Consider the following 13,792-nt stretch of genomic DNA (forward strand, 5'->3'; position numbering starts at 1 on the left):
AGAAATTACCACTTATCGAGTTTTGGTGTAGCATCAAAGAATATCTACCATGACCTGGAGAAGCTATGAAAATACACCTCACTTTTACAACTGGATATCTGCGGGAGGCTAGATTTTCTTCATATGCTTCAACCAAAACAACTTGTTGCAACCGGTTGAATGTTGAAGCACGTGTGAGAATCCCGCTCTCTTCTCTTAAGCCAAACATTGAATAGATTTACAAACATGTATAACTACCACTTTTCTCACCATTTTTTTTTATTTTGGAAAATATAGTTAACTTTTATAGAAATATGTTTAAATATGGTGGATTTATTCCCATTGTTTTTTTTTTTTTTTTTTTTTTTTTTGCGGTACGCGGGCCTCTCACTGTTGTGGCCTCTCCCGTTGCGAAGCACAGGCTCTGGACACGCAGGCCCAGCGGCCATGGCTCACGGGTCCAGCCGCTCCGCGGCATGTGGGATCCTCCCGGACCAGGGCACGAACCCGTGTCCCCTGCATCGGCAGGCGGACTCTCAACCACTGCGCCACCAAGGAAGCCCCCATTGTTTTTAAATGAATAAAAATGAATACATTTCTGAGTTTCAATGTCAAATACAGTCAACACTGATAGCAAACACCCACATAAACCAAAGCTCTTTGGGAGTCTTCAGTAACTTCGAAGGATGTAAAGACTAAAAACACTTGAGGATTGCTGCTTTGTAGGAATGGATCTGTGAAATTAAGAAGTGGCTGGTTCCTATTTCATGCTGTCCACTGTCTAAAGCAGGGGTTGGTCATACTTTTCTGTGAAGGGCAAGATGGTGAACATTTTCAGCTTTGCAGAATGTTTATTTAATGATTGCCTGGGACATTCTGGGGCTGAGTAAAATGAAGATAACGTTTGCCCATATTAGGAATCAAGCCACCATGTTACACCCAATTAAGGTCAATGGCCTTGACAAAATGAATTAATCTTGTACGACTTTACTGGGAAATCTCCAGTAATGCTGGAGGATTTCTGAAGTACACACTGCTTCTTCTCACTACTGTTCTTTTGTGCGAAAACCAGGGTGACATAGTCAAGTGCTGACTGTTCATCCTCGTTATTTTTTCCATAATAACATTCTATCTAATCAGCAAGGTATAGGTAAATTACAGTGAAACTCCTAATTGTGCAGTAAATAGAGCACACTTAAAGTAGCTTTTTAAGAAATGTAATAATCCTTAAGTCCAGTTTTGCAAAATCTACACATCTAGAGTGACATAAAAGAAAGGATCTTATGGTTGTTAACTGTACTATTTTGGACCTTATTAGTTTCCAAAAAGCCTCTCCTAAGTCCACGTGTAACTTCAGCAATAATAAGCAAACTGATGAAAACACTTAAGAGAAACCCTGACTAAAAATATTCCCCCTAGAACACAAATGAGTGTGGAATATTCATCTAAACCAAATGTGGGAAGGTCCCATTTTTGAGAAAGGAATGTAGATTGCAATGCTGAAAACTGATTTATTAAAAATATGCATGTAATGAGTTTGTGGCTGCAGGAGTCTTCGCTACCCCATTAAAACCTTTATAGGAAAAACCTTTATAGGAAAAACCTTTATAGGAGATGTCACTTAGCAATAAAGTTTATTTTTATTTATTAGTTTTCTGCCAAACCTTCTGTAAAAATTGAGAGAAGAGATTTAACAAGGAAACAGCGTTCAAACTATAAAATATGGTAGCTTGCCAATGTGATAATCTGAGGTTGAATTAATTTTTGCCTTTATGTAAATTGTCAGCCAGTTAATGAATCTTCTCAGGGTTATTAGGGGAAATTTTTGTACATTGGATTATGTCTGAGGGAGAACGGTCAATGATATATTTTGGGAAGAGGACAGTAAAAGAAATAATAGTAATGTAAAGTCTCCCAGAAAAAGTGGTCTGTTTAAGAGTATTAATAATGGTAAACATTCGAAACATACTTTCCTGTGGCCTATTTTTAAATGAGATGTATATAGATGATAGGATACAGGGCAAGTATTCTGAAATTTTCTTCTGGAACTCTTTTCAAGTCATGCTGGGTTGGAGCCCCATAAGAAAGCTGTGACAACATTGATGGTGATAAAAGCAGTAGATCACGGTGGACACAGAGAGGGGAGCAGGCAGACTGACAGGAAACTTTCACCTTGAGTCACCCTCTCATCTGAATCCCTGGGAGGTTTTATTCTAAAATATACTTCCTGAAAACATGAATGAACCTTGAAGGTATTAACGCTAAGTGAAATAAGCCAGACACAAGAGGACACATACTGGATGATCCACTTAGGTGAGGTACCAGAGTAGGCAAATCCATAGAGGCAGGAAGTGGGGTGCTGGGTGCTGGGTGCCAGCGCTGGGGGTGGGGGAGACAGCGCTTCAGCTTTTTGGGAAGATGACAAGTTTTGGAGATGGGTGGTGGTGATGGCTGTACAGCAGTGTGAATGTACTTAGCGCCCCAGACCTGTACACTTAAAAGTGGTTAAGATGGTAGGGACTTCCCTGGTGGTCCAGTGGTTAAGACTCTGCGCTCCCAATGCGGGGCGCTGGGGTTCGATCCCTGGTCGGGGAACTAGATCCCACATGCCGCAACTAAGACCCGGTGCAGCCAAATAAATAAATAAATAAAATGTTTAAAGAAATGTTAAGATGGTGACATTTCTGTTATGTATATTTTACCTATATATATATATTTTTTTTCTGTCTTATGATTTTGGTTTAACAAGTGGCATATGGTCTGTTATCTCATTTCCACTTTCCTATTTGGCTAAAAATCCTATTTTAGGAAGAGTGCCAGGCCAGAAGGTGAGGGGCCTCTTACTCGGTCTTGGATCCACTCGCTGTTTTGGGCCCAGAGACTTGGTTTGGGGGCCCAGGTCCCTCTCTGTGAGATGAGGGGCAGCCCAGCTGGTGGCCGAGGTCTCATCCAGCTGGGACAGGACATCCTGTGTGTCTGTGACCTCCCCTTATGTTCCGTGGGTCAGAAGCATCCTGCTGGTGTCTGTTCCAAGTGAGTGAGCATCCGTCCTGCCCCTTCATGGTCCACGCTCCTTCCTGGCATCTGTGTCCCAGTGTGAGTGCCAGGCTGGGCGCCAGAAACCAGAGACACAGACCAGGCAGGAGACAGTCCCTGGGCAGGGGGTCCGTTTGCCAGGACGTGGAACAGATCCAGGTATCAGTGCTCACGGGCTGTGGAGCGTCCTGGGACCACAGGCATGGGGAGGGCGTGGTCATCCCATGTCCTGCCTCTCACATGACCAAACCCTCACCCCGCAAATACCCTCAAACGGGATGTTTAAACCAGAAAACTTCAAATGTGTATCTAAAAACAAGGAGAATCTTTCTTTCTTGTATTCTTTCTTTTCTATACATTTTCTTTTCCTAAATATATGTTAATATATTTTAAGTATAGAATAATGATATACATTTTTGTATCAGAAAAAAGCAAGAAGAGTTATTTTATAAATTAAAGAGAATACCGAGTCCAGGGTGGGACTCGCCGTGCGTGCCGTGTGGTCCCAGCAGAGGGACACCTGAGCCGCCTTCCTGCAGCCAGGGCTGGGTGAGTGGAAACTGCAGCTTGAGCCTGCAGGCTGACCCTTCATAGCCCCCTCCTCTCATTCTCTTCAGAACCAGAAATCCCAGTGTAGTTTTATTGCAAGACCTCTTGTCAGAGAGGCAGTTCTCACCTCCCCTCTTACTGCCTTCACTTTTTCTCATTTGCTCTCTTTTTTATTCATCTAGTTACCATAGAAATGTAAGATCCCAAGAAGAAGCAAAATTGGAAAAAAACCCAAAAAACTATTTTTTTCATTTCAGGCTGCTTTAGTTTTCCCAATTAGGAGAAAAATGTTATCTAGGTTGTTTCTTCCCTAGGCATTGAGGTTTTTCTCTTATAACATCACGAGCAAACCATTCACGCGTTCCTTCCTTCATTCATTCCCGTGTTCATTCATTCATGCAGCTCGTATTTGCCAAGCACCTTTTGTGTGCTGGATGAACAGAATTGGCAAAAGCCATGTCCTCCTGAAGCTCATGTTCCAGTGAGGAAAGCAGACAGTAGACACATGATCGTGCAACACGTTAGGTGGTGATTAGTGGTAGGAAGGAGTAGGGGACAGGACAGGGATGCAGAGGTGGGAGGTTGGGGTGATCGGGAAGTTCCCACTGAGACTGAAAGAAGGAGGGATCTGGGCTTCCCTGGTGACGCAGTGGTTGCGAGTCCGCCTGCTGATGCAGGGGACGCGGGTTTGTGCCCCGGTCTGGGAAGATCCCACATGCCGCGGAGCGGCTGGGCCCGTGAGCCATGGCCGCTGAGCCTGCGCGTCCGGAGCCTGTGCTCCGCAATGGGAGGGGCCACAGCAGTGAGAAGCCCGCATACCGCAAAAAAAAAAAAAAAAAAAGAAGGAGGGGTCTCAGAGAAGCGCTGTGGGCAGAGGGGGTGCCCTTGGCCAGCGAGCGACAGCTACCAGGAGCCTGGGGTGAAGGCAGCGGACGTGGCGCTCGGAGCCTCGCAGGCCATGCAGCACTGGATTGTTCTCGGAGCCACCGGGGCTTTGAGCAGAGCCGTGACACGAGGGACGGAGGTGGCCACTGTCAGAGGCTCCCAGAAGTTCAGGGCCGTGCAGGGCAGAGGGGAAGGTGGGTAGTGATGCTGAACAAACACTGAGAACTCAAGAAGTGCTGTGGGATAGACGTTCTAAAATGCTTATAGAACAGGTCCGTGGACTTTTCCTGAAAAAAGCCAGAGAGCAAATATTGATACTTCAGTTTTACAGGCCAGATGGTCTCTGCCTTTGAGAATTAACAGGCTCATGAAAGAGGCATGTGAAAAAAAAAGCAGCCACAGACGATTCGTCAACAACGAGTCCAGGTAAAGAAAGGTGTTCCAGTAAAGCTTTGGTGACAGAAGCAGGCTGCTAACACAAATGGGGGTTATTTGCTGAGTGCCGGGTGCGTGCAGGCCTTGCTCTGGGTACCCGGCAGGGTCATCATGGGTCCGGGCCGCAGTCCTGCGGGCGGGTGGTGTCCTGTCCTACAGGTGAGGAGTCTGCCCCGTGGCTGTAGGAACAGCCGATTCTGCCGGGGTCCTGTGCTAACACTTCTGTACCCCGCGGCCTCGGACAGAGCCTGAGCATCCATCAGAGCTCCTGGAAGCCTTGGTGATCAATTGGAGGGTTGTAACTCGTTTCCTCTCTTTCAGTTTCATGAACAGGCGTGTTCTGTCCACTAACCCGTATGTGGGGAGTACCGCCAACGGCTACGCTCACCCCAGCGGGACGGCTCTACACTACGACGACGTCCCCTGCATCAGCGGCTCGGTGAGTGCGCCGCGTGCAGAGCGAGGTCAGCCGTGCGGGAAGGCGGGGGTCTGCGGGTCTCCGTGACTTACACCCCTGCTTTCTGTCCAAACGAGAGAAAGCTTTCTTACGCTCTGAGGCAAGATGCAAACTCCACCCCATCTCTCTCCTTTTTGACACCCTGTTCATCTTAATCCGCATCTGAACACACGGGTAATCGGGCACCAGTAGACAGTTTGTCATTCCTGTCAATGCCATTAAACACCGTCAGAACTCACCATCGGAAAGGAGACGCCACAGAGTAATGACTGTACTGCCAGCTCCAGACACCGTCCTGCATCCTCCGGGTGGGGTGTGCTTGTAGCTGGGGCCCCCGTCCGGTGGAGAAGAAGGGGAGTGGGGAGGAAGGGGCGCGATCAAGCACAGATTAACGTGAAAGGGGCTCATGTCAGGACTTGGGTGTCGGGGCGCGGGCACACATTGAAATCCCGTCCCAGCTGCAAAGCCCATGGGATGGCGTCCCCTCTGAGTCCGGGGTGGTCTGGGGTGACTGGGACAAGGGTCCTGTCCCACAGCAAGAACACGTTAGGCCCAGTCGGTCTCCTCCTTGCCCCTCCCCATTCCCACCACCACCTTCGCCTCGGGGTCTGCAGGGCTGGAGGGGCTCTGGTGCCCACTGTGGCCGTAGCCGTCCACCCTGCAGAGAGTCTCGTGGGAGCCACACACTCGGGGAAAGCCCGCGGTGGCCCGACAGGAGCAGGTCCCAGTCCAGTCTCTGCGCCCCTGCATCCTGGTCGCTGTGCCCTTTCCAAGAGGGCCCGGCTCTCGGCCTCTGCTTGCTGGTCTTGGTGGCACCTGCCCTCATCGTAGACCCGACTGCCACCTCATCCTCGTGGGACAGTTTGCTCCTCTGAGCCTTGATCTCAGTGCCAGCTTTTTTGGAAAGATAAAACACGCAAACCGGTCTCTGAATCTTCCTGCCCGACGGCCCCCTCGTGTACCTTTCCCCAGAAGGGTTTCTCCCCGTGCCGTGGTTTAGAGAAACCGTGGACCTACACAAACGCTGGTCTAGTTCCCCCATCCCTTCATTCCTGTTAATACTACGCAGGTTCAGGCACCCCCAGGAATGAGCTCTCTTTAAGTCATGCACAGCTTAAGCTGGTTTAGAAATGAGAAGCTGCCCTTCTGCAAGGCTCTGCATTTAGGAATCGTTTCTGTGTGTACATCACTGGGCGGGCGACATAGGTGATTAAGACAGAACGTCCAGTGCGCAGTGTTTGTGGCTCATTTGCTTGTTAAGGGCTTCCTTGACGTTCAGGCCTCTCTTCAAACTGTTGCTCTACTTGCTGGGCTCTGTGACCAGACCCTTTGTTTTGCGAGAGCCTGCACTTCTCAGTTTTATAAGGTTCATACTTTTGAGCCAATACCTGACATTTTAGCAATGTTTCAACTTCAGTAATTCTTACCCATTCAGCATTCCCCCTGAGGCCTAGATGAAAGTGAATCTCAAAAAGGATCTTCTGACAGGCACACACACACTTTTAATCTAGAAGTTCTCTGGTGTTTGTTTTCTAAGTCTTCCATGTGACTTAATCCTTTGGTATTTTAGGAAAATGATCGTCTGGTCTAGACCATTTTAATAACCCTGGACAAATATATGCTAGGTTGTCATTATGAAACTCACATCCACGCTTATCTACTTGTACCATTATTTTTAGTATGTAGATGGGTCCCCGGCATCACAAAAATAGACACACTGAAGTGATTGCAAAGGAATAAAAAACACTCTTACTATGAAATTTTAAACCTTTTCTGTTTTTATAACAAAAGGCTGTAATTACATCCTGGCAGAAAGGAACTCTGCAAGAAGGATATAAAAATAGAGTAAGATAAGTATAGTATATGAATTAATATTTTCTCTTTTTTAAAAACAATGAAAGCAATTCCTTTAAAACTTAAAAGAATCTGGCTGTGGTTATAAGTTTGGGTTTTAATTTATACTTTAATGTCCATGTTCTAAAGTGGCTTGTAGCTATTTTAATCCTTTTGTAAAAAGGTTTTCCACTAAAGGAATGCCATTCTATCATTTATAGTTTGAAACATCCTATTTTCTATGATTATTCGATTTCTTTCTTTTAACAGCCTGTGTTTTTGGTTACTGCACTTTCTTCAGGCATAACCAAGTGTGGAGCAGGGGTGACGCTGACAGTCACCCAAGGAACTTAAATCCCCGATGCCTGCATAGCAGGCTTGGAAGGGTCCAGAGGTGTTCTGGCATCGAGCCCCTCATCCTATCCTGGAGGAGCCTGAGGTTCAGACCCCAAGCAGTGTGTAGTTAGGAGCACAGCTCTCATCCAGCTCCGCCTCTTACAGCTGTGGGACCTCTCTGCCTCAGTTTCCCCCTACTTCATAAGATTCCTATGAGAATTATGTGAGTCATTTTTACTGTGAAATAAGATAAAGTGCTTTGGGGACTTCCCTGGTGGTCCAGTGGTTGAGAATCTGCCTTCCAATGCAGGGGATGAGGGTTTGATCCTTGGTCTGGGAACTAAGGTCCCACATGCCACAGGGCAACTAAGCCCGTGCACTGCAACTACTGAGCCCACACGTCACAACTAGAGAGCCCATGTGCCGCAACTAGAGAGAAGCCTACACGCCGCAATGAAGAGCCTGCGTGCCACAACTAAGACCCAACGCAGCCAAAAAAATAATAATAGTAGTAAAATACAGATAATAATATCTGTCAGTATTTTTTTTTTAAAAAGGTAAAGTGCTTTGCTGGGATCTTAACGTGTTTTCTCAGTAGAATCAGAGCCCCCGGTCTCCGGATGGACCCCAGTCCAGCATTCCTTTCGTCACATCACATTGCTTCAGCTTTCTGGGTCAGGAGGACTTCCGAGTTCCAGTTCTTTAAAGAAATGTCAAATATATATATATATATATATATGTATAATTTTTTTGCCTGCTTTAACAAACAAAACAAAAAAAATTATCATAAGCCAATGGCCCTGGGAATGATTTAAGGAAAAAAGAATCCTTAAGTCCCCAAAGGTAGAAAAGTTCTTCTGAATCAGTCCACCTAGTTGAGTGTGTGTGTTTTATTGGGGGTACGTACACGTGTTTTGGGGTGCTTGCTAATAACATCTCAGTGTGCTTTGCTTCCTGTGGCCGAGGCTCTAACGACAAGCTGTGTGTGTTACAGTGGGGACCCGACGGTGGCTTTCCCGCCCCCTGTGGCCGAGGCCTGGGAGAAGAGGCGCTCTATGATAACGCGGTCCTGTACGATAATTTGCCGTCTCCGAAAATCTTTGCTCGCTACCCTCCTGCTGACAGGAAGGCCGCTAGGCCATCTCCTGACAAGCTGTCCTGTAACCACTACAAACACCCTGCCTCTTCCGGTCCGCCGTCCTCCCCGTCTGTCACTAACACCTCTTCTCTGGGGAGGGCATCTCTCGGGCTCAGCTCACAGGTACAGCATCTCATTCTGTCTTCTAGAATCGCCTTAAGTCATGGTCCTCCCTCAGGGCTTTGCAGTGAGTGTCTGTTCATCAGCTTGTGGGCAGTGAGCCCCATCAAGGGTAAAGCACAGTTTTTTCCCTCAACTAGAATATAATCTGCAAATACACAACGTTTGGCCACCCAGGAACGGATTAAATACAGTAAGTCCCCTACATACGAACCTTCAAGTTGTGAACTTTTCAAAGATGCGAACATGCCCCTGTATGCCAGCTGTTGTACTGGGCTACTGTACTTTTCAAGGTACTGTACTGTAAGATGAAAAATGTTTTCTTTATTTTTTGTGTTTGTTTTTTTATGTGTTATTTGTGTGATTATAAACCTATTATATAAACCTATACAAGTATTACTAACCTATTATATAAACCTATACAAGTATTATAAACCTATTACAGTACAGTAGTATTTAGCCAATTGTGTTACTTGGGTACCCAGGCTAACTTTACAAACAAATTGGACTTACGAACACGCTCTTGGAACAGAACTCATTCGTATGTAGGGGACTTACTGTACACCTAACTAGTTCATGGTTTACGTTCTGTATTTCTTTGCCTGTGCCTGGCTCTCTTTCCATTCTTGGGAAGTTCCCCAGTGAATTTTGTGAATTACAGCAACTAAAGGCAAAGATGTTAAAGAGGACAGGGACAGTGGGACAGTAAAAGTTTTCAGAAGATTTTTGAGCTGCAAGTTCCTTTCCTGTGTTTCCATAACATGTAAGTGAGGAATGGTGGGCTTCACATGGCAATTGCTTTTCGATCTTTAAACATTAAATAGGATTATTCCGAGAACTACAATATTTTCCCATAATGTACTCCCCAAAAGTGTACTCCCTAAAACCAAGTAGATAATAAGGATTTTGGATTATAATTGAATGGTCAGTAACCTTGATATTGAACTGTTGTCCATCTCACACCTCGTATTTGTGGCAAACGGTAACATTTCAGTGTAAATATAATTTTGTGTTTTCATGCATGTCAACCTAAGATTTTTTTATGCTTTGAGTAAAGATCTAAGCGCCACATGGAAGAATATTCTACAAACATAAAGCAGAGCGGCACATTTTTAATTATTTTCTTTTCCTTCTATTTTTGGAGTAATCTTAAGAAAATGATGAATGCCAAGTAAGAATCTAGAATTTCAGAGGGTTATAGCAGTTCTTCGAAACCAATTCTTTTCATCAAAGTCACGTGAGAAGATTTTTGTTTGTTTTTTATTTGTAACAACTGTTAGAGATTCTCATTCACTGAATCTGAGTGGCCCAGGCTGATGTATGGTCAGACATGGGAGCCGTTGGCTTCTAGTTTTTTAAAATATTTACCGAAAAGTCTGGTAGGTCATGTGCTTCACCCACTAAGTGAACGTGTCTCTGGCGATGTATTTATCTGTCTTTTTATTGGTATTAGAGTTCCCTTGGGTAAAAATTATGGGACAAAATATACTATCTTATACATTTGGATTGTCCCCAGATTAGTTTGGAATCAGTCATTCGATACGTGGTTCATGTATGTTTGTATTTTGTTCATTTTTATTTTAAGTAGGAAACACGTTTGCAAGCCGTTTACCTTTAGCTTTCGTGTCCTCATTTGGCCGTTTGAATGGGGGACCTACTCTTTAATGGAGAGAGCTCACACTCCCTACACACCTACCGTATGTGTGCTGTAGGTGTGTGTGCTGTGTCAATTAACCTTCTGAGGAACCGTGTGGGAGACATCAGTATCTTTATATTTTTAAATGAGCACACGGAGGCTCAGAAAGCGTTAATGATGTGCTCAGCGTCTCCTATGACGGAGCGGGAATTTGAAGCTTCCAAAACCCAGGCCCACAACAGTAAGAAACGTGGTGCAGCAGAGAAGCTCGGGCTTGGACGTGTACAGTCAGCCTTTGCCGTTCGGCTGAGCTTATGACCCAGCCAAGGTACATGTGCATCACTTAAGCAAAATGCAACATGGGTCGGCTTGCAGCCATCAAAGAAGTTAGGGGTATGTTGAATTTTTTTAAAAACCCTGTGGTTAGTTAAAATTTAGTTCATGCTGTTTCTATATTTTGCCTCTTTTGCTTCCTTCCTCAGACCCTGTCAGTGAATCAAAAGGTAGTTTTTTATCCAATTAGGACATCAGTATAGAAACCCTGGAAGTTGAACTCTTAAGTGCACGGTCATGCTACTTCCCCGAACCACCAAAATTAAAGCTGTTTATCTTTGGAAACACAGACTTTTAGTAATGTCAACCAAATGCTCTCAGATACCCACTGTCTGTGCCAGTGTCTTGATCGGTGTGTGTGATCTCCTGGTCGAAATAGGTGACTTTTGGTGCGTTCCAGCTGAAGACATCCTAGTGTACCTCGTTTGTTTTGAACTTCGGTGCTAGTACCTTCTTAGCTGCTCTGGGAAAGTCACAGCAGTGCAGTGTTGGGAAACCAGATTGGTTTTCTACTACCTGCCTTTTTTTCTGCCTAAGCTACGTTCTACTTGAAGAGCTAGGGACTGAAACAATTTACTGCAAAACCCCCAAGGTTTTTGTCTGTTTGTTTTTAATTCTCTCATTTGTTTATTTCAACAGTTGAAGGGTAAAAAGCCGCCCCCCGTGGCATCCAACGGGGTTACGGGAAAAGGCAAGGCTCTGAGCAGTCAGCAAAAAAAAGCTGATTCAGCGGCTGGCGTGAAGCGAACGCCTTCAAGTAAGTTGATCCTTCGATTTCCCACGTTCTAGCTTTGGGTGCAGTGTGCAGTGTCAGAGCTGTCTAGCCACCTTCCTCCCTCACCTGATCAGGTGGAGAATGCCAGGTTGGGGGGCCAGCTGGAGAGAGGGCACCATTTGCATCCGCATCCTTCCTCGTTTGCTGGATTGAGGAATGACCACGATTTTTAACCCAGCTTTTATTTTATAACTGTTGCATATACCAGGAAAGACAAAGCTGGCTTAACTGTAGAATTGGCTACGCGTATTTCTGTTTGAGGCAGTTTGTGGGTGCAGCTGGCAGTGCTGCTGTGAGTGGCCCTGGACGGTGGGTCGGGACACCTCGGTTTGTGTCCTTGATCTGCTGAGTGAGTGACTTGGGTTGGGTCACATAGACTCTCTGAAGCCAGCCTCTGTGTATTAGAGGTGTAGACAGGTGGCTGCCGTGGTTTCTGTGGCTGAGATAGTTGGGGTAACTCGTGTACCTCAGAGCACAGGAGACTATCAGGGTCTGTAAGGAATTCTTGTCCCCGCTGAGCCTCCTAGCCTTCAACCAGCTGTGATTTCTCTCCTCCTGTGTCATTCTCCTGGCCACTTGATCAGGGCGGTGGCATAATCTACCCCACTGGGCAGATGTAGACATAAGCTCAGAGAGATGGCGTGGCTTCCCCGAGGTCTCACCGCTGGCAGATGACAGAACCAGCGTGAGGACCAGGTTTTTAGGTTCCAGACCTGGCAGGGGCTGGACCGGGCAGAGGAGCAGCGAGACTCCAGTGAAAGGCAGCCCTTCAGCGCGCTCAGCTTCCTTCCCGATGTGCAGATACATGACTCTAGGGGTACTGTTATCGCATGTGTTTGCATTTACTTCAGCCCTGGATGTGTTGGGTGGATTCCTCTTCAACCAGCCAGCCCGGCAGTGTCTGTTCATTCCAGCCCTCTGCTTGCTGAGGGGACTGCAAAGATAATATAGTAGAGCAGCAGCTGGGTCCCCCATGCAGATGCAGGCTACGGGCCTCAGCACAGGCTCTTACCAGGCTCAGAAGCTTCTCAGAGGGTGTGGGCCTGTTGGGGACGGTTTCCAGGAGAGGAAGATGGGAGTTAGCCTCGAGCGCGAGTTTGATGTGAACACCTGGGAAGCTGTGTTGACACTTTCTGAACCTGGTTCAGTGTATCTGGTGGACCAGCCTCCCTCCAGGTGGTAACCCTACAGCAGGTGACAGGTCACCTAACTGCTGAACTCCCTGTGTGCACGGCGATTGGATTTCAGAGTCTGGATTTCAGAGTCAGCACAGGGGCTGGTGAAAGGTGGCTTTGTCCTTAGCCTCACGCATGGATGAGCCCACCATTGTTCCCTGGGGCTCCTGCTTCTGCCCCGAGGAAGCGTGTGCTTTCTTTTTTTTTTTTACATCTTTATTGGAGTATAATTGCTTTACAATGGTGTGTTAGTTTCTGCTGTATAACAAAATGAATCAGCTATATGTATACATATATCCCCATATGTCTTCCCTCTTGTATCTCCCTCCCTCCCACCCTCCCTATCCCACCCCTCTAGGTGATCACAAACCACCGAGCTGATCTCCCTGTGCTATGTGGCTGCTTCCCACTAGCTATCTGTTTTACGTTTGGTACTGTATATATGTCCATGCCACTCTCTCACTTTGTCCCAGCTTACCCTTCCCCCTCCGCATATCCTCAAGTCCATTCTCTAGTAGGTCTGCGTCTTTATTCCCGTCTTGCCCCTAGGTTCTTCATGACTTTTTTTTTTCTCTTAGATTCCATATATATGTGTTAGCATATGGTATTTGTTTTTCTCTTTCTGACTTACTTCACTCTGTATGACAGACTCTAGGTCCATCCACCTCACTACAAATAACTCAGTTTCGTTTCTTTTTATGGCTGAGTAATATTTCATTGTATATATGTGCCACATCTTTTTTATCCATTCATCTGTTGATGGACACTTAGGTTGCTTCCATGTCCTGGCTATTGTAAACAGAGCTGCAATGAACACTGTGGTACATGTCTCTTTTTGAATTATGGTTTTCTCAGGGTATATGCTCAGTAGTGGGATTGCTGGGTCATATGGTAGTTCTATTTGTAGTTATTTAAGGAACCTCCATACTGTTCTCCATAGTGGCTGTATCAACTTACATTCCCACCAACAGTGCAAGAGGGTTCCCTTTTCTCCACACCCTCTCCAGCATTTATTGTTTGTAGATTTTTTAATGATGGCCATTCTGACTGGTGCGAGATGATACCTCATTGTAGTTTTGATTTGCATTTCTCTAATGATTAGTAA

The 13,792-nt window shown here is 45.9% G+C and overlaps 1 protein-coding gene across 2 annotated transcripts in view; it reads left to right on the plus strand.

The window, feature by feature from the left end:
* AFAP1 (actin filament associated protein 1) overlaps positions 1-13,792 on the plus strand; it is a gene marked incomplete at its 5' end in the record, with an annotated part of 90,326 nt that overhangs the window by 64,620 nt on the left and 11,914 nt on the right. Inside the window, 3 exons of one of the 2 annotated variants that reach the window (XM_079717959.1) lie at positions 5,206-5,323; positions 8,505-8,771; positions 11,377-11,494. In XM_079717959.1, coding sequence (XP_079574085.1) covers positions 5,206-5,323; positions 8,505-8,771; positions 11,377-11,494 — 503 coding nt within the window. The remainder of the gene's footprint in view (positions 1-5,205; positions 5,324-8,504; positions 8,772-11,376; positions 11,495-13,792) is intronic. The other variant, XM_079717960.1, reaches the window with a different exon arrangement.

This window comes from Hyperoodon ampullatus (genome assembly GCF_949752795.1).
Source record: "Hyperoodon ampullatus genome assembly, chromosome: 1".
Classification (NCBI taxonomy): Eukaryota; Metazoa; Chordata; class Mammalia; order Artiodactyla; family Ziphiidae; genus Hyperoodon; species Hyperoodon ampullatus.